At 37.4% G+C, this 27,712-nt stretch overlaps 1 protein-coding gene across 1 annotated transcript in view; it reads left to right on the forward strand.

The window, feature by feature from the left end:
• Positions 1 to 9,113: 9,113 nt before the first annotated feature.
• The window catches only part of IL1RAPL1 (interleukin 1 receptor accessory protein like 1), a 666,390-nt gene continuing 647,791 nt past the window's right edge, over positions 9,114 to 27,712 (forward strand). The window contains exons 1-4 of the mRNA XM_047075771.1: positions 9,114 to 9,144; positions 12,821 to 12,911; positions 14,447 to 14,508; positions 17,212 to 17,491. Coding sequence (XP_046931727.1) covers positions 9,114 to 9,144; positions 12,821 to 12,911; positions 14,447 to 14,508; positions 17,212 to 17,491 — 464 coding nt within the window. The remainder of the gene's footprint in view (positions 9,145 to 12,820; positions 12,912 to 14,446; positions 14,509 to 17,211; positions 17,492 to 27,712) is intronic.

Here is a 27,712-nt window from a genome sequence, read left to right on the forward strand (position 1 = left end):
GCATGAGTCGATCTTTTCAGTGAATATTTCAAGCAAATGAATAAGTACTTTATTAACTCCATGCTTTCTTTCAATGGTTTCCGCAGGTGGACTGGTTTCACCAAATTCCATGTGTAAATTGGTCAGATAGAATGAGAATTTAGATTTGCACAATCTTAGTGGGAACTTTGAAACTTCTGTTATCTCACAGGACCCAGAAATTGAGTTGAGGCTTTCTTACTAAGCCGGATTGTAACAACGAACCCAGGAGTCAGTAGCTCAATTTCCTACTTCTTTGCATCAAATTTTCTCTTGAAAATGATGCATGCAGTATTGAAGAATGGCAAGGAGGAGCCTCTGTGAAGTGTTAAATATTTGGTTCAGTGGGTCCTATCAGCAGGTAGGGCCTGCGGGGAGTGTGTTTATCCAGCAGAACGATCTCATTATGAGGACAGTGATGTAGTATAGTTTACTTCATACCCCAAAGCCATTCAAGGAAACAACTGAGTGAGTGATATTCATCTCAGCCCTGTATTGTGCTATTATGACTTGCAATAACTGGCAGCATATTAAAATAGAGATCAGGGACTGCAGCTACTCCACTGAATGAAGTTCTGAAATTTCAGACCTGTTGAATTATTCAGTATTTTCCAATTTATAGAATAAAAGAATATGTGATTGACTATTTCATGGCACATTAATGGAAATAAAGAAAGAGAACGCATAAGCTTTATGCATTTCACAGTTCGTATTTATTTCTCATAATTTCATGGTACCCAAGCGGGTCTCTCTATAGGCCAGTGTGGCCCTTGCTGTCAAATACAAAGACAAGAACTTGCCTTTGAAAACTAGGGAACAATAAAAGACAAAGTATTAAAAATAAAACACCTTAATGAATGATCACGAAAAGGAACCCACAACACTGCTTTTTTTTTTTTTAGCTTTGAAATATTCATGAATACCAGGTTGAAAAAAATAAAGTTTAAGACCAATGTCCCTTCTTGCCCATAACGATACACTGGGAACAACATAACCTGTAAGTTTAGAGAAGAAGGGAAGCCTGCTCAAAGTGATATGCAGTAAGATTATCACATGCTTTATCCTAGCCCTAGTAGTGCCTAGGGTATAGAAGATACCCTGTAAATATTTGTTGAAATAGTGAATCAGTGAATGCCTCCCTGCAGAGTTGGCTCAGACTAAATACTGTAAAATCATTCCCCCTCCCAACTCAAATATTTTCTGTTTGAAACATATTAAAGGAAAGGGTCATGGTGTGATTACCAGGGTTCTAGGGTCTTAACCTTTGATGGGTATACAAAGGAATCTAGCTATGGCTTTTTGGTACTGTATCCAAAGAAAGGATACTGAGCTGGACAAACCATGAGAAGTTCTATGTTCATCTTCAAAGGTATTTACTAGTTAACCGTGAAACAAGCCAACTGCCAATTTCTGAGAATCTGAACTTGTTGGTAAATAATAGCAGCTTACTGTGTTAAATGTTATCGTGAGGTAGCAACTGGTAGGCCGGAAAATTCCTCTGGATTTAAGTTTAATCCGTATTAATAAACAGACTATGAAGATAATGTCAAACCAGCACCTGAGAAAATTTTTTAAAAATTTATTATTTTTTTAATTTTTTAACTTTTAAAATTTTTTTTTGAGAGAGAGACAGAATGTGAGCAGTGGAGGGGCAGAGAGAGACGGAGACAGAATCCGAAGCAGGCTCCAGGTTCTGAGCTATCAGCACAGAGCACGCCATGGCACTCGAACTCATGGACTGTGAGATCATGATCTGAGCTGAAGTCACATGCTTAAACTGACCGAGCCACCCAGGCACCCCAACTGAGAAACTTTTAATTGCTAAGTAACATTGTAACCACTTAAATTTGCTTTGAATTTAGTAGATGTTCGTATTAATAACTATCTGGTACAGTTTTTTATGTAAGTGCATCTTCTCAAATTTATCAGCCCTCAAAAACGTGTATACAAATTTTCACACCCAAAGGCTATACCCTCTTAAAGGCAGGGGAGAACAAAGCCCAAACAACAAAGTCTGAATCAGTGTAAACTCTACTGTGTAAACATAGATTTTTACTTGTCATGATTATTTAAAGAATGCCTGAGAGCATGTCAACAAAACCTCTGGAAGGTTTAGTTTAAGGTTCAAGGAAACCTTGTATACTTTTTCTTCCTGTTCTTGGCCCTTTAAATGAACATGAAAAGAAAAGATACAAAATATTCCCCATGATTTTTTTCCTGAACTTGTTCCTTTTTTTTTTTTCACAGATAGAGCGCACAAGCCAGCAAGCAAGGGAGTGGCAGAGGGAGGGAGGGAGGAAGGGAGAGAGAATCCTAAACTGGCTCCACACACAGCGAGGGGTGGGAGTTGGGAGGAGAGCAATGTAGGGGCTCCATCTCAGGACTGTGAGATCATGACCTGAGCCGAAATCAAGAGTCAAAGAGTCAGATGCTTAACCGACCCAGCCACCCAGGTGCCCCTGCATTTCTTACCACTTTTTAATGCAGAAGTCTGATAGTGTTTATGAAAACACTATGTAAATGAAGGGGTTCTAAATATTTGAAATGAACTGTTACCTTTACACCTATGACAAAAATGAGAAACAAACATCCTGCAGTCGGTGCACAGATACTTGCTTGTAATTCCCTGAACAAACTGCAGTGTGTGGACAGACCCCCATCATAACAGATACATGATTACACATATAAATGTAGATGAACACCCAAACAGTTGTGTGTAAAGCTAATACGTGTACAGCCTATTAGGTATTATCATAAGACCTCTTCTACAGTGATAAAAATAGACTTAGCATCACTAAAAAATAATTAGCTCTGATATTTTTTTTTAAATTCTCACTTAAATTTACTTGAGCAGTATACAAATTGTGCACTTTTGTGTAATTTTCTCCATAATTCTTGCACTGAGTTAATCAAATAGACAATAAATCTGTGATATCATTAATATGAAAGCAAATGCATATTAAAACACAGCAGTCTTCATTCCCATTTCTTTTGAATGTTTCCCTGACGTTATGAGATTTGAATGCCCAACAGAGCTCACAGTATGGAAAAGATACACAGATGTACTTTGGTTGCACTGACCAGACAATGCAAGCAATGGCATTCTGCTGTAAACACCTGTAATAAAGGCAAAAAAAAAAATCCATTTGTAAGATAATAAGCAAGTCTTCTACCCCAACCATACTTGCCAACTTCAACCTCAAAGTTGCTTCTGCTCCCTATTTTCATTGAAGATGTCACAATCCTGTTGGGAATCATGGTTTGAAATGGCAGCCATTCTTGACTCCTTCTTCATTTCTCCTGTCTGATTAATCTCTCCATCCTATTGATTCTACCTCTATAATTTCCCTGACATTTCTTTTTCATATCATTACCCATTTCTTTTCTTCACCTCTACTATTTTAAGAACTTTCTAATTGGTCTCCTTGCTCTAAGCTGAGTTCTTTGAATCTGTCCTTGCTAGTGCCATCTTCCTAAACTATAGATCAGATGATACTACTTCCTTACCAGATATTTCCTGCTGTCTACATTGACTAGAGTAGTGGTTCTCACAAGTATCGTCTTAGAACCATCACCTAGGAGCTTTCTAGAAATCACATTCTTCGTTCCTAAGCAACATTTTTCTGAATCTGGATTAAGTTCAGGTTTCTTGGCATGGTATGTCTTGTCACACCCACCTTTCTGATCTTATTTTCACCAGTGACCCTTCTCCTCTCCATCCCATTACACCATTCTCAGAACCTTACCCTTTATTGCCCTAACAGGGATATCCCATTGAGTTGAAACTTTCTCTTTCCATTTTAACAAGTTTTGATTCGAAGCACAATTCAAATTCCATCTTTTTCTAAATTCTTTTTTATCTTCCCTATCAGATTTTTCTTCTCCGTTAATGTACGTGAAAAAATGGAAAAGAGTTCAGGCTTGAAATAGAACAAACCTCTTGTTCTGTGTTTCCTTAGCAGTGCTCTCTTTACTGTTGAAATGTCTCCATTCTGCTTTTTCTTATTTATACTTATTGACATGTCTTGCCTCACCAGAAGATAATTTCTTCAAAGTTAATACTAGTCTCAGTGCTCTTTGTTGTATGTAGAACAGTGAGTTGCACAGAGTAGGCAGTCTATATATATGTGAACTCACACGATAGGTGATTTGAATGCTAATGCGTGGTTGTTTCATTTGTTCATTGCTGCAAACAACAGCCCATTTGGAATTGCTTTCAATTTTAAAGACCTCTTATAACTTGCCATCTTTACAAATAGAATCCTGGAGTGCCTGGTTGGCTCACTTGTTTTAAGTGTCCAACTTCAGCTCAGGTCATGATCTCATGATCCCTGAGTTCGGGTCCTGCATTGAGTTCTGTGCTGACAGCTCAGAGCCTGGAGCCTGCTTTGTATTCTGTGTCTCCCTCTCTCTCTGCCCCTCTTCCACTCATGCTCTGTCTCTCTCTCAAAAATAAATAAACATTAAAAATTAAAAAAATAATAAAAATAGAATTCGTTTCTGCTATATTTTATAAACAAGATGAAAATAAATATGTATCTTAAGCCTTATTACTCTCTTTAAAGCATCATTTGCAGAGTGGGTGTCCTGCCATCCAAGAAGCCTTTCCCTGTGGAGCTAAATTGGGAAAGACATTAAATGTGATCACTGTATGTTTGGTTTGTTGCTCATCATGTTGTATTTAATCCAGCATCCAAAAAGCATCCCATAGCTATAAAATTCCTAAAACTGGGGGCGCCTGGGTGGCGCAGTCGGTTAAGCGTCCGACTTCAGCCAGGTCACGATCTCGCGGTCCGTGAGTTCGAGCCCCGCGTCGGGCTCTGGGCTGATGGCTCAGAGCCTGGAGCCTGTTTCCGATTCTGTGTCTCCCTCTCTCTCTGCCCCTCCCCCGTTCATGCTCTGTCTCTCTCTGTCCCAAAAATAAATAAACATTGAAAAAAAAATTCCTAAAACTGGCAATACTTTTTGTCCTATCTCTGTATGCACATATCTTTATCTACGTTGTGGTCCAAATAGAGGGATTTTGTGAATATACAGATGACCTAAGTTAATAGTGTAATAGTATGCCTAATAAATGTAAGACAGAATGCATTGTTTTTAATAAATCAACAAGGATTTACTGAGTTCTGAACTATGTTTAGTTCTATGGAATGAAATTATTCTGAGTCAAAAATTGTATTGCTTTGCACTATTACAAAAGGAAGGAAAATTGCATCGTGTTAACTTTTTCTAAATTAGTAAGGTTAATTATACCTAGAAACAATAGTTATAAATGATACACATTTCCAATACCAATTTAAGCAAACATTTATTCAGTTGATCACAATGGTAAAGCAAATACAGAAGTGGAAATACCTATGGATTATAGAATTAGAGATATATTAAATTTAGGTTGATGGATGATGATAGGCAGATAGATGACAGATGATAGATGGTAGGTAGATACAACGAAATAAAGGAAGGAGGGAAGAAAGAAGGATAAAAAAGAAAAAAAAGATAGAGATAGGCATGAATATAAAGTCTCAATTCTCACAGTATTAATAGTTCAGTGATGAATGAAATACATGTATGCAAATATTAAACCAATATGATTCATGAATAAAATATGTTAAATAGAGAACCCAGGGGGGCCTGGGTGGCTCAGTCGGTTAAGCGTCTGACTTCAGATCGGGTCATGATCTCACAGTCTGTGAGTTTGAGCCCCGCATCACTCTCTGTGCTGACAGTTCAGAGCCTGGAGCCTGCTTCGGATTCTGTGTCTCCCTCTCTCTCTGCCCCTCCCCTGCTCATGCTCTGTCTCTCTCTGTGTCAAAAATAAATAAAAAAATTAAAAAAAAATAGAGAACCCAGAATAAACAAACAATTGAAAGAATTAAAAAAATCTTTAAAGTAAGTTGAGAGTGCTCTACCCTTAATAGATGAACCATATGCATCAAGGTATTACATGTCTATCAATTCCTTATGCTCAGAATAATAACAACAAAAAGAATCCAGATTTTCTTGAGTACAGTGGGTGTCAGCTTGTGTTCACCCAAACAGTGGGGCTTTTTCTACTCCTGTTCTGTGTGAGAACAGAAAAGAGAATATCCACTATATTTCAGGTACTGTGTTAGGCACTTTCTTGTGTCATTTTGAAACATGAAGAAAAGAAAGGTAAAGATTCAAAGACAATATGAATCTTAAGCAGAAGTTACTTCCATGTGAGGCAGGAATAATATCCAACACAGAGAGATGGGGCTTTCAGATTCACTGTCAGAAAATGGCATGTAGAAAATTACCCTAAAACATTGAGAATGTGATCACATTTCGGCATGCAAGGAAGAACAAGCTCTTTGAAGAGTATTTCCCAGGCCAAAGGCAAGTGTGGGCCTTAAAAAAAGGTGAAGCCAGAATATTTCACAAGGAAAACCGATTGGTGAGTTTGAACAAGCCTAGAGGGTCAGTTCAAGATTTGACCTAAATTATACCGGCCTAGGATGATTGCAGAACCCCTAGTCCACCTGTTGACACAGCTAGTACAGTTGAGTCACACAAAGCAAACCGTCCAAGTTCACCATCTAGCTGTTTTCGTTGCCATTTACCTGAGAAATGGTTGTTTTCTGGGGACTGCCATCCTTCACTCCCTCCATGACATGTGGCAGGCACAAACACAAGTCTAGGGTGCAGTGAGATTTCCTGTATAAACGCTAGAACAATCCCCCAAGGTACTTTTTCAGTGTACAGAAATGAAGGCCCTGAGAGCTTCAGTGACTTGCTTGACTTTGATGTGACTGGGATTTGAACTTGGGTCTGGTTTGTCTAGAGACTGTATACCACCATACATTGCATGCATTTCCCAACTCTATCTTCATTTTAAGCATGCCCATTCAGAGAATGACAGCTAATGTTTTTTCATTGTGAATGAGTCACTTACAGACCCCAGAGCCCTTTCTGGTTTAATTATGTTCAGAAGAATTGCATTGTTTTGTTTTAAATCTGTATGTGGAGTATATATATGCCTCTCTTTTCTTTACCAGCCAATTTGATTATCCAGGAAAGCCCATTCACTAATCAACCTGAATTCAAATATGTACTGAGTTCCCCTAAAATTCATGCTCTTCCTGGAGTCTCAAAATGCAAACTTATTTGGAAATAGAGTCTTGGTAGATGAAATGAATTACAATAAGTTCATAGTGGAGTAGGGTGACCCCTAAATCCAATATGATTTGTGTCATAAAAAGAGAGGAAGTACACAGACACAGAGAGAGAATGTCGTGTAAAGATGAAGGCAGTGTTGGCAGTGTTTTATCTCCATGCCAAGGAGCTCTAAGGATTGCCCTCTGTCACCAAAAGTTCAGAAAAGGACCTCGAGCAGATGCTCCCTTAGAGTACCCAGGAGGAGCCGGCCCTGCTGATACCTTCCTTCCTGACCTCTAGCCTTGAGAGCTGTGAAAGCATAAAGCATTGTACTTTCTTACAACTGTGCTAGGAAAGTAATATGCAATGTTTAATGTACATGGCAACGATGGTTTAAGGGAGACTTGAGTGTGGCCATGTGAATGTATGAGACACCAGCCACTGAAGAGTGACACTGCCAAGAGGAGACAAGAAAATGTACAAAGGAGTTCCTCCAACATCAAAAACAAGTGGTACTGCATATTGAGTAGCTCTCTTCTTAGTTTTTACCTTGTCTCTGGGAAATGATGATTACTCTTTGCCTCTTCCAGATGAGGAAAGGCCCTGGATGGTCTAGCCATTCTCTTTCCCACTTACTTCCTCCTGATATCCTAGCCTTTCTGCTCTTCCTTAAACATATCCACTGCATTCCCATCTCAATTCCTGATGTCCCACAAAATTTGCCCCCTTGATTGTCTGCTCAAATGTTAACTCCTCAAAGAGCCCTTGTCTGGCCACTATATTAAGAGCACTGTAGACACTCTCGCCTGTTAGTATGCTTTATTTTTGCTTCCCGACACATATATTGCTATCATTCTTGTCTGTCTTCTCTGAGAGAGCTGGAACTCTGTTTTGTTCACCCCCAGCACCTAGGGTGCTTCCTTTCCTACAGTGTGTACTGAATAAATGAATGACTGATGTAACTTGAGGCACAAAGAGGTTAACTGTCAGCTTCCCAAGGCCTCACTGAACTCAAGACTGATTTCTTTCTTATTCTGTTCAGATGAGGTAGCTCAGAAATAGGTCCAAAAGTCTGGAAGAAGTGCAACATGGCATAGTAATGTAAAATTGAATTGATTTATGGAAGCAGTAAGACCTAAAAACACTACATTTGCAAATGTATTTATCCTTGTGCTCCATTTGGGGAGCATGGCTGGTTAGGAAGGGCTACTATTGTAGTTCAAGAGGCATTCAGGGGACCTTATGGGTCCCTGTTGATCATAAAGTAGTCACCTTATGAGCAAAGATATTCGATGCATATTTACCTTGAGTTATAGAAGGCTCCCTGCTAGTCAGAAGCACAACACTCCTCAAACATATGTAAGAATGCAAAGAAATGGAACCAAGACTTGGTGTTGCTGACTCTCCTCTAGAACCCAGAAATCTATTTCTCCTTCTTTATTTTCTGAAAATAGAAAAACACAAATTTCTTTTGCCATGGACAAGGGATTTGTTTTATTCAACCAGGAAAAATATACACAAATATTAGATTATCAAAGAAAAATATATGTGCAGGGAAGACCAAGGCTAGTTTGCTATTCCAACTCAATGATGTGCTGTTTGGGCTTGGCTATGATATTCTTCTCCAGGAAGGATAAAAATCATATCTCTAGCTACTCTAGATTCTCGACGCCTGGAAATATTCCAGCATCCCTGGTGACCCCACAGCAATAGGACTGTTGGTCCTGAGCAGCTGTTGACATTGAAAACTGATTTTATACATGCTTTACATAAACCCCTTATTGTTGTTCACAAAGATGGCTTCTCTCCCCTTATTGGATGATATGGACAACTTCTGGGTCATTGTCATGTGCTTGTTGTTGGGTCATCAGCAATAACTCTAGACAGCATTTCAAAGAGGGACTGGTCACTCCTGATGTCATCCTATAAAGGAAAAGGTAACAACAGCAGTGAGGAAAGGGTAAATAAAAAATACCGCTATGATTTGTAATGGACCAGGGAATGTCATAGGTGAGAAGAGTGGGATTACAAATGTGAAGGACTGCTAGGGTTAAACAAAAGAGGGTCCCAAGTTGTCCAACGTATCCTTTTACCAGGCCTCAGGAAGCTTCACAGTCTTATTTTGTCTTTATACCAGGTACAAACCTAACTGGTTTCCTCACCTGTGGGATGCTTCCCTGTAGAGTGGGTCCAAAGGAAGTGGAAAATTGTGTTAACACAGTCTTTCATTAAAAAGACACTACCAAAATGAATGCATTGAATTATGATGTTGAGTAAAAAGAGTTTGAAATAGAGCAAAATAGGTATACTGGATCCAGTCAGAGACTTTGTGTTGATTAATCATTCCTGTGGCAGATTTTGCCATTCACTTATCAGATATTTATACAGTGATATTTATACTGATGTTCTATTTTTATAAATTGAGACAAAAATACATAAACTGTCCTTGGTGTTCGGATAAGGAAACAGTACATAGAACTAATGAAATCTTAGCATATGTAGTGACATAGGCACTTCTATAGATGGGTATTATAATTTTTTTTATGTTTACTTATTTTTTGAGAGACATAGAGAGACAGAGCACAAGTTGGGGAGGGGCAGAGAGAGAAGGAGACACAGAATCCGAAGCAGGCGCCAGGCTCCAAGCTGTCAGCCCTGAGCCCCATGCAGGGCTCAAACTCATGAACCTCGAGATCGTGACCTGAGCCGAAGTCAGACGCTTAACGGAATGAGCCACCCAGGCGCCTGTATAGATGGGTACTATAAGAGGAAGCTAGGGGAGAGTTTTGAAAATCTATTTAAAATTTAGTATAAAACCTTAAAAATGTATAATTTGATCCAGCAATTGTACTTATGAGATTCTTTCCCGAGGAAATAGTACTTTTTTTTTTCTTTTTGGAGGGCAAGTTTGTGGAACATTGTATATAAAGTTGTTTTTTCACAGAAGTATTTAGAACTGTCAAATCTTGGGGAAAGACTTACAGCCAATTAACGGCAGAAGAGTTAAGTAAATTCTAATGTGGCATTATTATGAAATATTATGCAATTATTGTAAAGTATTCAATAAAAATCATGATACAAAATTTTATATATCATCTCAACTGAGAAAAGAAACTGAATAAGCAAAAGGCTAGATTATGAATATTATTCTCTTTTTACTTTCTTATAGGTTCCCTTTTTTCTTTGTAATCGTGAGAAAACATACTTTACAAAAATAAATCCTAACCAAGTACATGCTATACAATGCATGGGTTTTCGTGTATCAGGAATATCTGCCAGAATTTGGAGGCTAAGATAGGATTGAGGGTTAACTACACTAACAGGGTCTTGTTTGCTTTGGCACCAGCGCTCCCGTGATGAAGAGGGAACCATATCTCAGAAGAAATGTGATAACAACTGACCAGGGACTGTGCCCCCCTGAAAATGACCTACATTGAGAGAGTGATACATGATAACTTCGAGGCTTTGCTAGACAAAGGGTATTCTAGAAATTGGATTTCTGATCATTGGCAGAATCTCTTGAGCAGTATCAATTCTTACCACCCACATAAATCTCTCCAAAGTATTTGAAAAGGCTCTTTCACAGTTGTTACACTGTACATATATTTTACAGGCCAAAATCTGGGAACATTCCAGCCCAGATAAATATAATCAGGAAAACAGAGAGAGGACAAATTGTTGTGTGAACCAGTGCATGCTATAAAGGTTAGCTTGTGTCGTTCTTTGTTGCTGTCATTGATGCTGATAATTTGGGGGCATCTCCGCCAGCGTTGCCAATTTTCGTTTATGAAGTCCATACATGGAAGGAATAGCAGCCAGGGCAGATAAAGTACAGAATTTGCCTAATTAAAATCTAGCCTCAGCCTTTTTGTTCAGTGTCTGTGATAGCTTATGTGTGTGGCCTGTACTGCTTTAAATAAATTCAAGTCTCATTTTTGGGTTTTTCCAGGCATACTAGGGAGAGACACAAATGATGCCAGTGTGACAATACATGCATTTTAGGTCTGTCTGTGAGTCTTTTTTAAAGACAGATTATTATATTTTTTACTGCCTAAAAATTGTAAATGAAGAAATTATAAAAACAGTTCAAGGATCCCACCACTTGACAGAAACGATGTAGATTGTTTTGTTGATTGGGAAAGATATTTCAGTCTATGACAAAATATATGAGTTGCTGGGTAAAGTAGCATTATTCCTCTCCCTGATTGCTTGTATTCAGTCACCCACTCCTACCAATTTAATCTCCTGTATCTTTCACGAGTCTGCTCCATTTCCCCTTCTTTACTACCACTGCCCAACATCTGACCTTCAATCACGTCACTCTCCTGGCTAAAATCTTATATCTCTACCTAAAAATATAACCAGCATAGTGTATCTAAAATTATTAGACTGGCCCCATCACATAGCTGGTTAAAACTCTTCAATATCTCCCCTTTTGCCTTCACAATGAAGCCAAACATTTATTTACAGCTCATAAAAGTACCTCCGTGATTTGTCTTTGCTCACTTTGTTCCTCTAATTTCTTGCTTTTTTTCCACTTTAAACTTGTTTCTATAGCACAAAGCTGTTTGTAGTTCCTGCAGAATTTGCTACTCATAAAAGTATCTCCATGATTTGTCTTTGCTCACTTTTTTCCTCTAATTTCTTGCTTTTTTTCTGCTTTAAACTTGTTTCTATAGCGCAAAGCTGTTTGTAGTTCCTGCAGAATTTGCTACCTGTTATTCCTTTGTCTTTACTTTTGTGTGTACTTCCAAAATAAATACCTGTCTGCCTAGTCCTTGTGTGGCTAGCTTCTTAACTTCTGACAGACATCTCAAATGTTTTCCTTTCATGGAACATGTTCCTGACTGGCCCTGTACATTTCTTAATCATTGCATTTCCACTGTGTGCTTTTAATTTGTCAGTCTCTCCTATTGGCCCGTGAGCTTCTTGAAAACAAAGGCTATGTCTGTCTGTCATAATGTCTCCAGCCCCTAGGACCGAAACTAGGAGGAAGGTAGTTCTCACTAGATGAACATGTAAATCTATGTTAGATCAACTTTCCCAGAAAAAGCCCAAACAGGGTCTTGATGCACAAAATTTATTGAGTGAATCCTCTTCAGGAAAATCCTAAAAGGGAGGGAGGGAAGCAGAATAGGAAAAGGGAAAGAGCTGAAGAGACAGGTCACAGTGAACTGTAGTCTTGGCATGGTCCACACACAGAGGAGCTCTGGAGCACGAACTTCCCTATAGGATTGTCCCTACTTGATGCAAAGGAGCAGTCTTTTGTATACTCACATCAGGCAGTGGGCATTGGGCACACCCAAGGGGATGTAAATTTCCCAACAGGTGTAATTTTCAAGAGAAGGAGACAACTGTGAGCTGTTGGCATGAAGCACTCAAAGTAGCCGGAGAACAGGTGCATCAGCTTAGTAAAGGGGATCAGGTTGGGGAATCTATTACATTATTATAGATGTCTTAATCATTTTGTCATTATTCCAATGTGCATATCCAAGTGATACTTGAAGACTAATATAATTTGCCCTTTAATAAGTAAAGTCTTCTGTTTTCATATTCCATTTTTTTGGGAATGCAGCCTTCAAGCTTGTTACCATGGAAATATTTGTTATAGTGACTTAATTAAAAATACTTTCCCTAATCCCATTTGAATATACTTATCCCATTTGAATATACTTATATTATCCAGTCTTTGTAGCCTTTGTTCATGAAGTGGTACATCAGTATGAACTCCTTGTAAAGGAATTAGTTCTGAATCTTAATTCCATCACTGCCTTTACGTAAGTTCCCAGAACATTATGGGTGGCAACAAAAGTGGATGAATATAGTGCTACCTGCTCCCACTTTATGACTTCGTAAAGTCCCATTGACCATGAAGGAATATGTACTATAGAGGGGTTATTGAACTAGAGTATTTCCATGGAACCCTCTCTTCAAGGGATGAGAATACTAATAGTAAACTTTCTGGGAAAGTCTTATAGAAAGGTGTCTTATTCTGAAAGACAGAAAAAACAAAAAACAGATTACAAACTGTTGGCCTACCTAATTACCTGATGATAATTTTAATAGTAATTTTAACTTATATAATGGAATTAACATTGTCTAGAAATATACTTTTGGAATGATTGTTTCCAAACCAGCAGAGCTTGGGTGCTGAAGTAAGCAAAAACTGAACCTAACAGTAGCAATTCTGGTCATGAAGAGTTAGGTTTTAAATTATCACTTTTTCTCTTAAGATTTGAGATGTCCTGCTACACAAGATTTAAAAAAAATGTTTTGTGGCTATATAAGAAAAATGTATTTATAAGGAGATGCATACTGAAATATTTAGGGGTGAAATGTCATTATGTCTAGAACTTACTTTCACATGGTCTAAGAAAAAAATTATAATACAGAGTGACAGGGTGAGTGTGTGTGAATGAGGCAAAATGTTAACGAAGAAAAAATAAATATAACTCTATGTCATTTAATAAAATGTTTTAATTGTTGAAAAAAAGACATAAGCCCATCATTTATTTAAATGTGTTTATCCAAATAATTTGAAAATATATTGAATTATCTCATATTATTTGCAATCCTCCCCCGAAAAGTATTAAAACATATTAGCAATTTTATACTGTATTTTTGAAGATCATACATTTAGCTTAATGGTAGTAAAACTTCCTAAGCCGTAGATCCTACAATCTCTTTCCATATTACAATGAACATAAGGTGTCTCTGAATTCCAAGGTGCTGTTATTTCATTTCTTTTCCTTGTCTTTTGATGCTCAACTGTTGGAAACTTTTCCTGGTTTATAGTTAAGTACTGAATAATGTTAATTTGCCATAATATTTTTGGTTTTCTTTCAACTGTTTTCTGAGTAAGCATGTTCTGATAGTGTTAAAATCTCTATCCCCAATGCAACTCTACCTCCATTCTCTTGATTTAATTTGCTACTAACTTTTTAGCATTCTCTAGAGCAAATATTTTTGTTTTTACCTTTAAGCATTTTTGCTGTATCTTACAAATCTTTGGGGATTTGAATAATTTTATCTCACTGTTTATACTGCTACCTTGAAGGTGTTTCAGCCTTTTTCACTGGCAGCAGTGTCTTCTGTGACAGATGGCCTCAGTTACAATAACATGATTCTAGAATTGTATTATAATTCATGTAGTGGTAAAACATGATAATTTCATGCTCATCCCCAGAATTATAACTGTTTAAAATAAAATCCCACCTAGTATTTGTTTCGTGCAGTGGGAAAAATATACAAAATAATGGTGATAAATATCACATATAATTCATATAGCCTTGACATCTCTGTTTGTGTACAGTTATGTCATTCTATTAACGTGGTGTGCCAGCTCCACGACAGCCATTGACAGGAATCATGGCGGTAACTTGGGCATTGATATCCACCAAGCTTCTAACTAAATACTACTCCAATACAACTCTTTGATAGCACTCTTAGACTACAATTTGGTAATTGAAATTAACTAAATAAAAGAACGTTGTGAAATTGAAAATACCTTAATTAGGAAACACAGTATTATGATGGTAAGGAAAATGAATTCTAGGGTCAGACATAGCTGGGTGGGAATTCTGGCACTTACATTTATTAGCTGGTGTTGAGTGTCTTCAGTTGTAAAATTTAGTTTTTAACTTACCCACTCATTCATTCATTCAGTAAATGTGTGTTGAGCTCATTAGCAGATATTGTTCCAGGCACTGAGGCTAAGGACATGAGTTAAAAGGACAAAGTCCCTGACCTCAATGGGCTTACATTCTACCAGGGAGTTGAAGCAAACAAAAAGCGGGTACGTAATGTAATATAGTATTACATTACATATGTATAGTATTAAGGCCTATGAAAAATATTGGAGCAGAACCTGGAATAAGTGATCAGGGTAGGAAGCTCATGTTTCAGACGGTAATTACGAAAGACTTCTAAAAGGAGGTGATATTTGGAGGAGGAAGGAAGGAAGGAAGCCTTGCAGTTGGTGAGAAAGCTTCTCTGTAGAGAGAACAGTTAGTTCAAAAGCCTTAATAGATATTTTTGTGAAGGGTAAATGAAAATTTGTAAACTCAACCATAGCTAAGTGCTCATTAGTTGTTACACATTCTTTTAAGAAAAGAACTGTAGATAACTCCATAGATGATGTGTCTTCTTTCCTCTAATAATGTACACCGTCCTTTTCATCTTGATTTATTTTCCTTCCCTTGAATCCTACATTATTCATCCTATTCTCAGATCCTTCAGTTTACGCTCACTTTAATCTGTAGCAAGTTAAATTCTTCTTGCAGTATTCAGATGTTACTGCTCTTAGAGGTCCCTCTTTTCTTGCTTCTTGCCATTTTGCTTAGTATTTGTATACGGTGAGTTCTGTGAAATTGATTAACTTACTAAATATTCAACAGCTGCACTCTTTAAGCAAAAAATTCACTATTTCTCTATGATGATGATAGTGGGGATGTACCTGTTCTGTGGGGACCTGTTGTTTTGTGTGTGTGTGATGAAAAACTGGTGTCAAGTTACCATTTGGATGGTGGTGCTCCCAGGAAACCTAGAAAACCCAACAAGCCCCCACCCCTATCAACCACATTTTTCACCATGGTTTCTACTTTACGCTTCCCTTGATGTGTCCAGCAGAGCAAAGTGACTGTCTGCCTCTGTGTCTGGCTGTGAAACCAGTACCAGAACTTGGCCTACTTTTGTTGCATTTCTTTTTTGCCTTATTTGCCTGTAAAATGTTTATTTATGATCTTGTCATTGAGTGTCCAATCAAAGAGATAAACCACACACTAAATTTAACAAGGAAAGTTTATATAAGGAAGTATTAAATGTAACAAGGCACTGGAGTGAAGGACTGGCTAGTAAGAAAGAAAGATGTGTTAGTCTTCTCAGTCTATCATACTAAATTACCATAGCCTATTTCTCACAGTTATGGAGGCTGAGAAGTGTAAGACCAAGGTGCTGGCTGACTTGATTCCTGCTGAGGGCCCTCTTTCTGGCTTATAGTTGGCCACGCTCTTGCTGTGTGTCCACATGGCCTCTTATCTGTGAGCCCCGTCCCATGGAGGAAGGAATGGAGGGAAGAAGGAAGGGAGAGCCAGATGGAGAGAGAGAGAGAACCTCTCTGATGTCCTTTATAAAAGCACTGATTCCTTTATGAGGGCACTGCCCTCATGACCTCATCTAAACATACTTATCTCCCAAAGACGCTACCTCCAAATATGATCACGTTGGGGATTAAGTCTTCAACATGTGAATTTTAGGGCATAAACATTCAGTCCATAGCAAAAGAAAAAAAAAAAAAGAAAAACCCTAAAAACTAGAGGGATTGCTGACATTTTACCCCTATGGCTGAGAGAACATCCAAGGGAAAGCTGCCCTCCATCCTCCCACCTTCAGAACTGAGATCCAAACCTTATTAGGAAAATACATGGTTTACTGAATGGTAGACATCACTGAGGTGCCATGATGGCAGAATTTGCCATCTGGAATTTGTCAGTGATTCACCTTCTGAGGTACCTGGGAAAGCTGTTCATGGGACAGTGTCTTGGCTGAGGCTCTGTTCAACAATATCCAACCTGCTGACTACTGTGCACTGCAGGAGCTGGATACTGGAGAAGTGGGAGCCAGGTGCTGGGGAAGCCTCCCACACTTCAAGAACCTACCACAGAAGCACGCTGAAATCAAGGAGCAAAACCCTTTCCTCTGACACTGTCTCTCCAGAACCCTCTACTAACAAAGCTGTAGTGCCAGTTAGCAAAGGAGAAATATTTCAAAGGGCCAGATCCAGTTTCAAAGAACAGGCAAAAAAAAAAAATGGATTTAGAGTCAATTGCACTGATATAAACTAAGAATAAATAGCAGCAGAAGCACAGTGATGAACATATTGCTTATTAGCTGGGTAAATTACTTTTCACTGCCCTTCCGAGTTGTATCCATTGCTGCATCTTCTGTGCCTAGAGTAGAATCCGGTCAGTAGAGATGCCCAGTCAATATTTGGTGAATGAATCAGGGAATGAATGAACTAACTTGCTTCACTTTTTTTCTCTAATGTTTTTGTTTTGTTTCTCTCTCTTTTTACTGTAGCCGATGGATGCACTGATTGGTCTGTCGATATCAAGAAATATCAAGTTTTGGTTGGAGAGCCTGTTCGAATCAAATGTGCCCTCTTTTATGGTTATATCAGAGCAAATTACTCCCTGGCCCAAAGTGCTGGACTCAGTTTGATGTGGTACAAAAGCTCTGGCCCTGGAGACTTTGAGGAGCCAATAGCCTTTGATGGAAGTAGAATGAGCAAGGAAGAAGACTCCATTTGGTTCCGGCCAACACTACTGCAGGACAGTGGTCTTTACGCCTGTGTCATCAGGTATTCTTTTAATCCTATTATTGCTGAATCAATAAATCATAGGCTGCTTTCTTATACTAAAGTTTTGCTGCTATCCCTTTCACCTAAAGGTTTTGTCTCAATATTTGTGTGTGTTGCTGCTTTCTCAAATTTAGAACCTAAATCATAAAAAGATGGGATTGGAATTTATATTGAGACATTATTTCTGGCTTATGGAGAAAAGAGATACCATCTGGGTATCTACTTATGTTGCCAGAAATTACTAAAGACTATGAAATAAAATTTATAGACGAGGTGAAATGTTGCACATAAAATGTAAGCAAAGACTTGCAGAAAGGATGCATAGTTTATTGCTAAATGGGTTGTAACATTTTGTTATTGCCCTTCACAGACAAATAGAGCACAGATACCTCTGGTTCACACACATCTGTAAAGATGATTTAGGTAAATGTGTGTATGTGCACTGCAAGACAAAGGCAGCATTGCCATGTTAGGGAATAATAAGGCTGTCTTCCAGATCATTTTGTTAACTAAAAGTGCTGGGTCAATACAAAAATTTCCTGGGTCCCTCAGGGCCAAAGGAAAGTTAATAACAAAGCCTGTGCCTTTATCCATACAGAAACTCATTGCACATCCATACGTCTTTGTCTCCTTATGGAAGAGACATACGTAGTTTGCTTAATGATAATGCATTGAAACAGTATCCATGTAACACATTTGTAGTTAAAAATCTCAGTTCAAGCATTTAGCCCTTCATGGATTGTGAATCACACCCTGCATGAATGATTGTGGATGTCATTAGACTATAAGAGCATTGGCAAGGCAGGGTACAGGCATATAGAGGGTGTGTTTAAATCTTTGTCATTTTTTGCATTTTGGTTTGCTAAGAGAAACAAAGCCACGTCTAATGCAATAGATTCTCAATTTGGAGGAAGGCTCAGAATCACGTAGTGTCCTTTTCAAATCCAAATTCGACTTTCACTTCTGAAACTCTAATCTGCAGCTATCTCTACTCTGTTTGAGGATCATGCCTGCCTCCACCCCCACTTACTCTTAGAAGAATTACCTTTATGCTGAGTCATGGCCGCGGGTGTGTTAGGACATTAAAATGGGTCAAGGCCACATAAAAGTTAAACAGAAATGTGTCTTTTTAGATCCTAACAACATATAGATTCAAGTTCATTTTGGAAAAGATAAGTGAATGCAAATGGAGTTGTGCTTGGGAAAAGTGTTGAGTGGATTATAAAAGAACAAATGCGTCATTCCTTTGGCATTTGTTCTTTCCCTTAGGGTCTACCAATCCTTTTATGGTCAAACATATCTCTTATTAGAAGTAGAGATTTTCTAGTGGCATTGGTAAATTATTGCCATACTAGTGCCATTAAAGAGTACTTTGTGGACTGACTTTGCTCACTTAACTAATAGTGATTTGATTTAATTTCACTCTGTTTCTTTTTTAAAATAAATCATTATTTCCGATTGTTCATGCATGTAGAGGTGATTCTTCAAGATAGGCAAATGTGTGTCCTCATTTATCTGAGATTAGAACTGAGCTGGATGTCCACAGTCTAACACTTCATTTCATTATATATTGTTGATGGGAAAATAATGATGCGTTCACATTAGTAATCTGATTTTTTAAAGCCCTGAAGTTGCATTTCTTTGATGTGTTTAAATATATAATGTGACCCAGTGCTCTGAGAAATTACATTAATATGTCCCTGAATTTACAGTTGAAGTAATGAATGAAAGGTTGAAAAGTTGCACAAATAGTGACATTTGCCATATGGAAGGTGAAACTAAAAGGCAAACACCTTAAAGTTTTGTATGTGCAAGCAGTATTCTAGAGAAAGTGATAAACTGCAGAAAGAAGATACTTTTGTTATTGGAATTCAAATATTCCAATTGATTTGAAGCTAGCATTGATATGGCTCCCTCTTCAATTTGGAAAGTAGTACTCAAAATCTTTATAAACGGCAATTTAAATAGCATTGCTTGGTGTTGGCATGAGGGGAGCCCAAGGCTGACATTTTGGCACATTGTTATCTGTCAGGCGGCAAAACTGTCACCATTGGTTTTTTAAATAATCCACTTGCAAGGAATTGTAGGTGTTTGAAAATGTTAGCTTGTACTCAGACATTGTAGTCTTTCTGATAAGTGTTCTGAGTATTTATCAATGAAAAAGTTTTAACAACAAGGCTTTTCATGTGCAGCTGATTTGTATTTACACCTATATATGTACAGTTAAATGGTGTAAATAATGGAAACACCTAAGGTTACCATCAGCATAACAAGCAAGAGCTTTCCTACTCCCTTCTCTTAGTATCTATCCTGGACACAGTAATGCCACATAATTCTTTGTTGCATGCTTTGTGGCTTTTTCCTCAGTTTTCTCCTTCCAAAATTTTTGTTTTGATCTTACATGAAAGAGTAAATGAAGGACAGTTGTACAACAATTTCCTTTCATTTCCTTTAGAATGAACTTATTTTGTTAAAAAAAACTTAAGTTTTCTTATACTCTTGACCCCCAATTTTTAACCCCCCTCTTCGGTTGTGCACTATTGGCAGTTTCATGAGCAGAGCTAATCAGTGCATATGTGAGTATTTTCATGCCTCCCCAAAATGGAAGTGTACTAAGTTGTTTAGCACCCTATTTTTTTTACTAAAATTTATATTTTTGAAGTAATTGCAGTTTCATATTCAGTTACAAGAAATACATAAAGAGATCCTATGAATCTCTTATCTTATGTCACTGGTAACATTTTACACAACTATAGTTACAGTCTCATAATCAGAGTTTTGACATTGAAACAGTCAAGTTACAGAATATTGCCATCACTTCAAGGACCCCCCCCCCTGTTTTCCCATCTACCTTTCTCCCCCATTATTCCCAGTCCCTTGACAACCAGTAATCTTTTCTCCATATCTATTTTTTAATTCAAAAATGTTATTAAATAGAATCATGTATTATATAACCTTCTGGAATTGGATTGCTCACTCAGCATAATCCCTTTGAAATCTATCCAGGTTGTTGCATGTATCTATAATATGTTCCTGTTTATTGCTGAGTACTGTTCCATGGCATGGAACGTTATCACAGTGTTTATTCAGTCATTGAAAGACTTCTGGGTTGTTTCCAGTTTGGGTCTGTTGAAAATAAAGCTTCTGTGGACATTCATGTACATTTTTTGGTGAACATAAGTTGTCATTTTTCTTTGAAAAATGCCCAAGAATGAATTTGGGTTGGATGGTCATTGCATGTGTGGTATATCAGAAACTGCCCAACTAGTTTCCAGAGTACCAGTTTACATCCCCACCAGCAATATATGAGTGATCCAGTTTTTCCACATCCTTGCAGTATTTGGTATTGTCGTTAATTTTTATTGTAACCATCAGTGTATCGTGATATCTCATTGTGGTTTCTCTAATGGCTAATGATGTTTAACACATTTTCAAGTGCTGATTTGCTATCTCTCCTCTTCAGTGAAATGTCTGTTAGGTCTTTTGCCTATTCGTTAATTGAATTACTTGTGTTCTTACTGTTAAGTTTTGAGAATTCTTTGTATATTCTAGATAATAGTCGTTTTTTGGAAATGTAGTTTGCAAATGTTTTCTGGCAATCTGTAGTGTATCTTTTCATCCTCTTAACAGGATCTTTTACAGAGCAAAAATTTTGAATTTTAATGTTCAATTTATTGTTTTTTCATTTATGGATCATATTTGTGATGTGAAGAACTCTTTGCCTCTCTACCTGAAGGTTTTCTATTATTTTTTTAATTAATGTTTCTGCCAGAAATTCTATTCTTTTACATTTGCTTGTGATCCATTTTGAGTTAACATTTGTGTAAAGTGTAAAGTTTATTTAGGTCAAGCTTAGCTTTTGGGATAGATGTCCAGTTGCTCTGGTACCTTTGGTTGAAAAAGGTATGCTTCCTCCAAGGACTAGTCTTTGGATATTTATTCCAAATCAGTTAGGCATGTTTGTGTGGTCCTGTTTTTTTATTTCTCTTCTACACCTTTTATCTGTATGTCTAGCCCTGTGCCAGTACTTCTGTGTCTTGGTTAGTATAGCTATTTAGTAGGACTAAATATCAAGTAGGGTGACTCCTCCTACTGCAGCCTTCTTTTTCAAGATTGTTCTAGCTATTGTAGGGCCCGTCCCTTTCAAAATAAGTTTTAGTATAAGATGGTCTATGTCTACAAAAAAAAAAAAAAAAGGACTGGAATATCGATAGGAATTGCATTAAACCTATAAATCACTTTGAGGAAAATTGTTATCTTTACGATGTAGAATCTCCAAATCTATGAACTCAGTAGATCTGTCCATTTATTTAGGATTGCTTTTTTTGATTTCTTCATCAGTGTTTTGTAGTTTTCAGCATACAAATTCTGTACACATTTTGTTAAATTTATACCTAAGTATTTCATTTTCTTTGGTGTGTTTGTAAGTGATAGTATCTTTTTAATTTCATTTTGAAAATGTACATTTTTAGTAATGTTAGAAATGTCATTGGTTTTGTGTGATTCCTTTCTGAAAATGTTTTTTTTTTTCAAATGACATACCTGTAATGTGTTCTATCCAGTATCTAGTTCCTTTGCACAAGTCTTTTTTTTTCCTTTTATTTTTCAAATTTTTAATTTAAATTCTAGTTAGTTAATGTATAGTGTAATATTGGTTTCAGGAATAAAATTTAGTGTTCACCACCTACATGTAACACCCAGTGTTCAACACAAGTGCCCTCCTTAATACCCATCATCTTTGCCTAAGTCTTGATGTTCTCTTTAGAGACTAGATAACTTTTCTCATTGAAAGTACAAGTTAAGCATCTATCATAAGGTACACATACTTGGAGAAATCCATTTTTTCATCCCGAAAACACACATCTATTGATCATTAACTGATATGCTAATGCTAGGGTTGCAAACAGTAAAAAAAATTGCTTTTATCCTCCAGTAGTAGATTACATCAGAGAAAATAAGCATGCAGGAGTTACAGATACTGTAATCACATTATAGAGCACAGTGGAGTTCCACCCAGATGAAGTAGTCTTGTTCCTTCCAGTCTTCCACATTACCACTAAAAAGGCTGGAAATAACACAACAAATAGGCATAGGAAGTCTGTGAAAGGTGGGAAAAAGGATTGTCTGGGGACCTCAGGACTTCAGGAAATGGCATGACCACCCTGTTTCACTTGCCCCACCAGAGGATGTTGACAGGGCCTTCCAAGGTGTTGGCCTCTTCCATCCCCTGCCTGGCAGTAGCAGGCAGCAGTGATATGATCCCCCTGAAGTAGGGTCAGACATCTGAGTGGGGGGCTGATCTTTGATCTTTTGCCTAGTGAAATTAGGCTACAATTATACATTGCTGCAAGAGTAATGTCATTGGGATCCAGTGGCAACCTGAGCCTCCACCCCCATCCAGCAGTAATGAGGAATCCAGGCAGCATTGTGAGGCAGGACTAGTCACTGCTAGACTTCATCCCTTTTTCGTGGTATCAGTGGGGATGAAAGAAAGTTTCTCCCTTAAACAAGGCAGATTGAGGTGGTGAGAGATAGGGTTAGTTACTGTCCATTTTCCCATCATCCCTTCTGTATTGTCAGTGGGATTCAGCAGGAAGTGAGCTTACTCCCCGACTGGAGATAACAAGACATTGTGAATCACTGACACACTTTCACCTGGAAGGTATGAGCACTGCTGAGGAAGTAGCTGAACATACATAAGCTTTCAGTCCTCATCTTACATTTCAGCAGGAGGATTGCCTGCTTTAAAAAAAGATTAAATAGTATCCAAATTTTCATAATATCTAAAATGTGTAGAATATAATAAAAAAAAAACTCTCACTGGTCTTACGATGAGTCATGAAAATTGCAACATGAATGAGAAACGAAAACAGTTACTAACACTGAGATGAATCAGATGTTAGAATTATCCAACAAGGATTTCCAAGGAACCATCATAAAAATATTTCAGCAAGTAACTAAAAAAAACTCTTGAAACAGATGAAAAAAATTGAAAACTTCAGCAAAGAAATGAAAAAAAAAACAAATTGAATTTGTGGAACTGAAAATTACAGTAACTAAAAACTCATTGGAAGGGTTTTATAGTTGAGTGGAGATGATAAAAGACAGCTTGACTTCTTTGTTATGGTATGAAAATTTCACTTGCAAGGGCCAAAGAACTTCAAATTGCCAGATCCTCAGGCCTTGCTTGGTTTCCTTAACACTGATTTTTATCACTTCTGCTCTTAGTTCTCTGATAGATAGCTCAGTAAATTTCCTTAGGATCCTCTTCCTTTGGAATTTTCTTGAATGCTGGTGTTTACCAGAGTTTTGTTTACACCTTCTTCCCTTTATCCTTCTACATCATTTGTTTTCAGCTTTGGCTGCTTATTGAAATTAACTGGGGAGCTTTTAAAAGCTCTTAATTAAAAAAAAAAAGCTATTAATTTCTATGTACTACTCCAGATCAGTTAAATCCAGGTATCAGATGATTCTGTTATGTAGCCAGCTTGAGAATCATAGTACCTGATCTTATTTATTCAATATTTTCACTTATAACATATTTATGGATGACTCAGTGATTCCAAAAATTTTAACAAGCACTAGAAGTTTCCTAATAGTCCTTTCTTCTTGTTTGTCGTGAGAGACATTGAATTCGGCAGTGTGCCAAAATTTATTTCAATACCTACTTCAAGAACCTATCTCCTCTTCAAGGTGCTTCCTCTTCCTTCTTTTCTTTGTAAATACCATCACCATCCTCCCAGGATCTCTAGCTGGGAAATTAGCACTTACCTTTGTTTTCTTAATCTTCCTCACCTTGCCTTAAGTGGTTACCAGGACCTCTCCGGTCTACCTTAAAAATGTCTTTTGAATTTATTGTTATGCATACTACTTTCAGCTCTCCAGATGAATGCAATGTGCTTTAAGTGGTTTCTCTGCCTCTAGGTTTTTTTCTGTTTTAGTTACTACTCCACACTGCTGCAGAGTGTCTACAATGGAGATATTTCATTTCTATACATAAATGTCTTTGATGGGCCCTATTGCTCAGCAAAATGATGTCCAAAGACTTTGCTTGGCATACATGTCCCTTAAAAGCCAAGTTTCAACCTTTCATTCAACCTTTCATTCAGACTCATCTTGGGTGTTTGTCTCTGTAGGCACCTTGTGCTATATTCTCACCATCCTGTTTGCTGTTTGCAAATGAAAGTATGAATTTTCCTTATTCTTCCACTCTTTGTCCCTTTATCTGAAATAACTTTTTTACTGCCTATCTGAATAATACATAATTATTCTTTGAAGAAATCCAGTATATATTTACCATTCTTTTTACCTTTCTCCAATTACTCCATAGACAGTCGTTTCAGTTAGCAATGCAGGTGGACAAGGGGGACTCCAAAACCTAAGTGGTTTAAAATGGCAACCATTCAATTTGTGTGTGATTTTGGAGGGTGGTCTGGACCCTACTGGATGGATGGTTCTGCTGTTTTTGCCTTGAGGCTGGAATGAACTAGGATGGAGGGTTGCCTGAGCCTGTCTCTCCATGAATTCTCAGGGCCACCCTTTCTTCAAGTGGTCTTTCCCACTGTGTCACCACCAGGATAGCTAGACTTTTTATGTGGTGACTCAGAAGGTATAACCACTGATCAGGCATCTGCTTGCATCATGATTACTAACATCCTAGTCACCAACTCTAGAGCTAACATTCAAGGAGACTTTACAAGTGCTTGAACACCATGAGGTATGTGATTCACTGGTGGGACCACCAAAATAAAAGTCCAGCAGTCTGCCTTTGGCCTCCTTTACATATGCTCATACATATGTACTTATGTAGATACAAACATATGTACATATGTACACTCACCCATTCCTAAGACCCTCAAAGTCTTATTATGGCATAGGGGTTAGGCTACAAGCCCCAGATTTCCTTATCTAAATCACTGTGTGTGTGAAAGAGGTTCTTCATACTTAGTTCCCTGAGGGCAACTAGTTTAGTGGCTCCTCCAGATCCGTAGCTCTGTGAGCTACAAAGATATTTTATGTAACCCTTGCACACCCAACATACAGTGGTCATTGAGGGATAAAATAACCAAATAGTCCCATTTGAAATGGAGGCAGGAGAATGGGAGATAAAGAGAAGTCATTGGCCCATAGCAGTTGTAGGCACATGTCACCAGTTTCTTGATTAGGGCCCAGTTCTGCCTGTGGGAGAGGTTTTCTGTGACTCTTGAGCTTGTGTTCTTCTTTTTCACAGACAGTAAAGGGTCCAGAGACCTCTTTCAATTTGAACTTTGTATCTTTTAGTATAAATTAGTATGGTTCCTTAAAATGCTATGAGCCTTTTATTGTAATCCACTCCATTAAGCAGTAGCCATACCTACAAATATCTTTAAGACAAATGCCTTTCTCCATTGGTGTTCTAGTCAGAGTGCTGGAAGACAATGTGCTAAACATTTGCAGACAGCCTTTGCCTAGTTAGTCTTAGGGTATGTCTCATAGACCTTCTTAGCTACCTTCTCTTGGTGACAGAGAATGCACTGTATCCCAAACTTCTTATCGCTGGTATGTTTTCCCCCTCAGAATCAATTTGAATTAGTGTTTGTCACAGAGAAGGCACCCAGAAAAAGTTAGTGATTGAAAGAATTTGTGTTATTTCACACTTAGGGGTTAGTGTTGTTAGAATACTTAGTGGAAAACGGTGCTGTAGTCAAAATTGCACCATTGTCTGATTTCTACAGTTTTCCATGAGAGGATTAAAGAATTCTATTTTTTGTGACATCTCTTATCTGAAACTAACATAAATTCTGAACTGTTTATCCTATATTATGATTTTTGGTACAACAGTTCATTTTATTCTTTCCCTGTAATATAACCTCCCTTTCACCAAGTGAAAGTAGACAGTGATATGGTAAGCCTAAAAGACCCATAACAAGTAACTGCTATACCATAGTATAAATAATTTAAGTCATTAATTTTAATCTGTATGATAGAATATAATTTTAATAGTTATTTTATGTGATTATTGTTTAAAAATGAAGTCATTCTTGGATCAAAGGATAAATAATGTCATCATCATTTTAGAAAGTCCTAAACATTTACACCCCCAAGGAGTCTTTATAATTTGCTCAGGGCAATCAGAGTCCATATAAATGTTTTATGTCCTATCCAGAAATTTTAATGATCATATGTATATGTGTTCTAAGGACCTGAAGTAGTTTTACAATCTTGGTTTCCTAATTGTTAAACTACCTCTCTTAATTGAAACCAGAGCATACCCTTGAGAATATCAGCTGTAATTTATAAGTTATAAAAAATGCAATCAAACCTTCATAAGCTAGTTCTTTAAAAAAAAAATCCAATACGGCTAAAAATCCTTAAAATAAGGTTTCAAGTCTGGATAAAGAATCTCTTACGGATGATAGATTGAAATTTTAGAACTGAACATCACACACTGTTTCTCTACTCTTTTGGTGGGAACGTACGTTTCTTGGCATACCAGGCTTCAAAGAGATTTTCCAGTTACATAATCCTGATAATGCTTGAGGAGATCATGCTGAAGTTGTAGATGCACATAGAACCAATCCTATGTGTATCCTTTTTTACATGTTTAAGACATGAAAGTGTACTCCAAAGGATCAAACTGTTTATGAACAGGGCAACAATTAGCCAGATTTCTATCTTTCTGAGTGCTTTCTTTTCAGAAACAACAAACACAATGTTTGGAAGTAAAAGCCAAGAGCTCAGTGAATTGCCTATTCAATTTACTGATTTTTTTAACCATCCAGGAAATACTAGTCTTTACCATAACAGCCATTTCTTTCCCTTTTTTTATTAAGAAGATGAAATCATTGCTGCTGAGTGATGGTGGGGTGGTTTCTTAGATCCCTGGATTAAGAAAGGCTTTGTCTTATCTTTTCAAGTTTTCTAAGAGAGAAAGAGAACTCTGAAATCAATGGTGTCATGTTTCAGGGACGATAGAGACTTACGAATTTTCTCAAAAAGGTATCACGTTAATATGGAATAAGTAGGCCAGTTAAAAAGATACATTTGTAAAATAATTAGGTATATACCATTTAATTTTGAGTTCTAATGTATTCTATTTTTTCCTTTTTAATTAAAATTGATCACTATTAGCCCTTTACAGTCATGGATATAACATGTGCATTTATCATATTTTACAAACATTACTGGAAGTCCATGATATAATATAATTGGTAATTATCATGAGGAAATTTTTAAATTGCA

The sequence above is a fragment of the Lynx rufus genome, unplaced genomic scaffold (assembly GCF_022079265.1).
Source record: "Lynx rufus isolate CCGP_SWC_20201006 ecotype Redwood Valley unplaced genomic scaffold, mLynRuf1.p SCAF_14, whole genome shotgun sequence".
Lineage (NCBI taxonomy): Eukaryota > Metazoa > Chordata > Mammalia > Carnivora > Felidae > Lynx > Lynx rufus.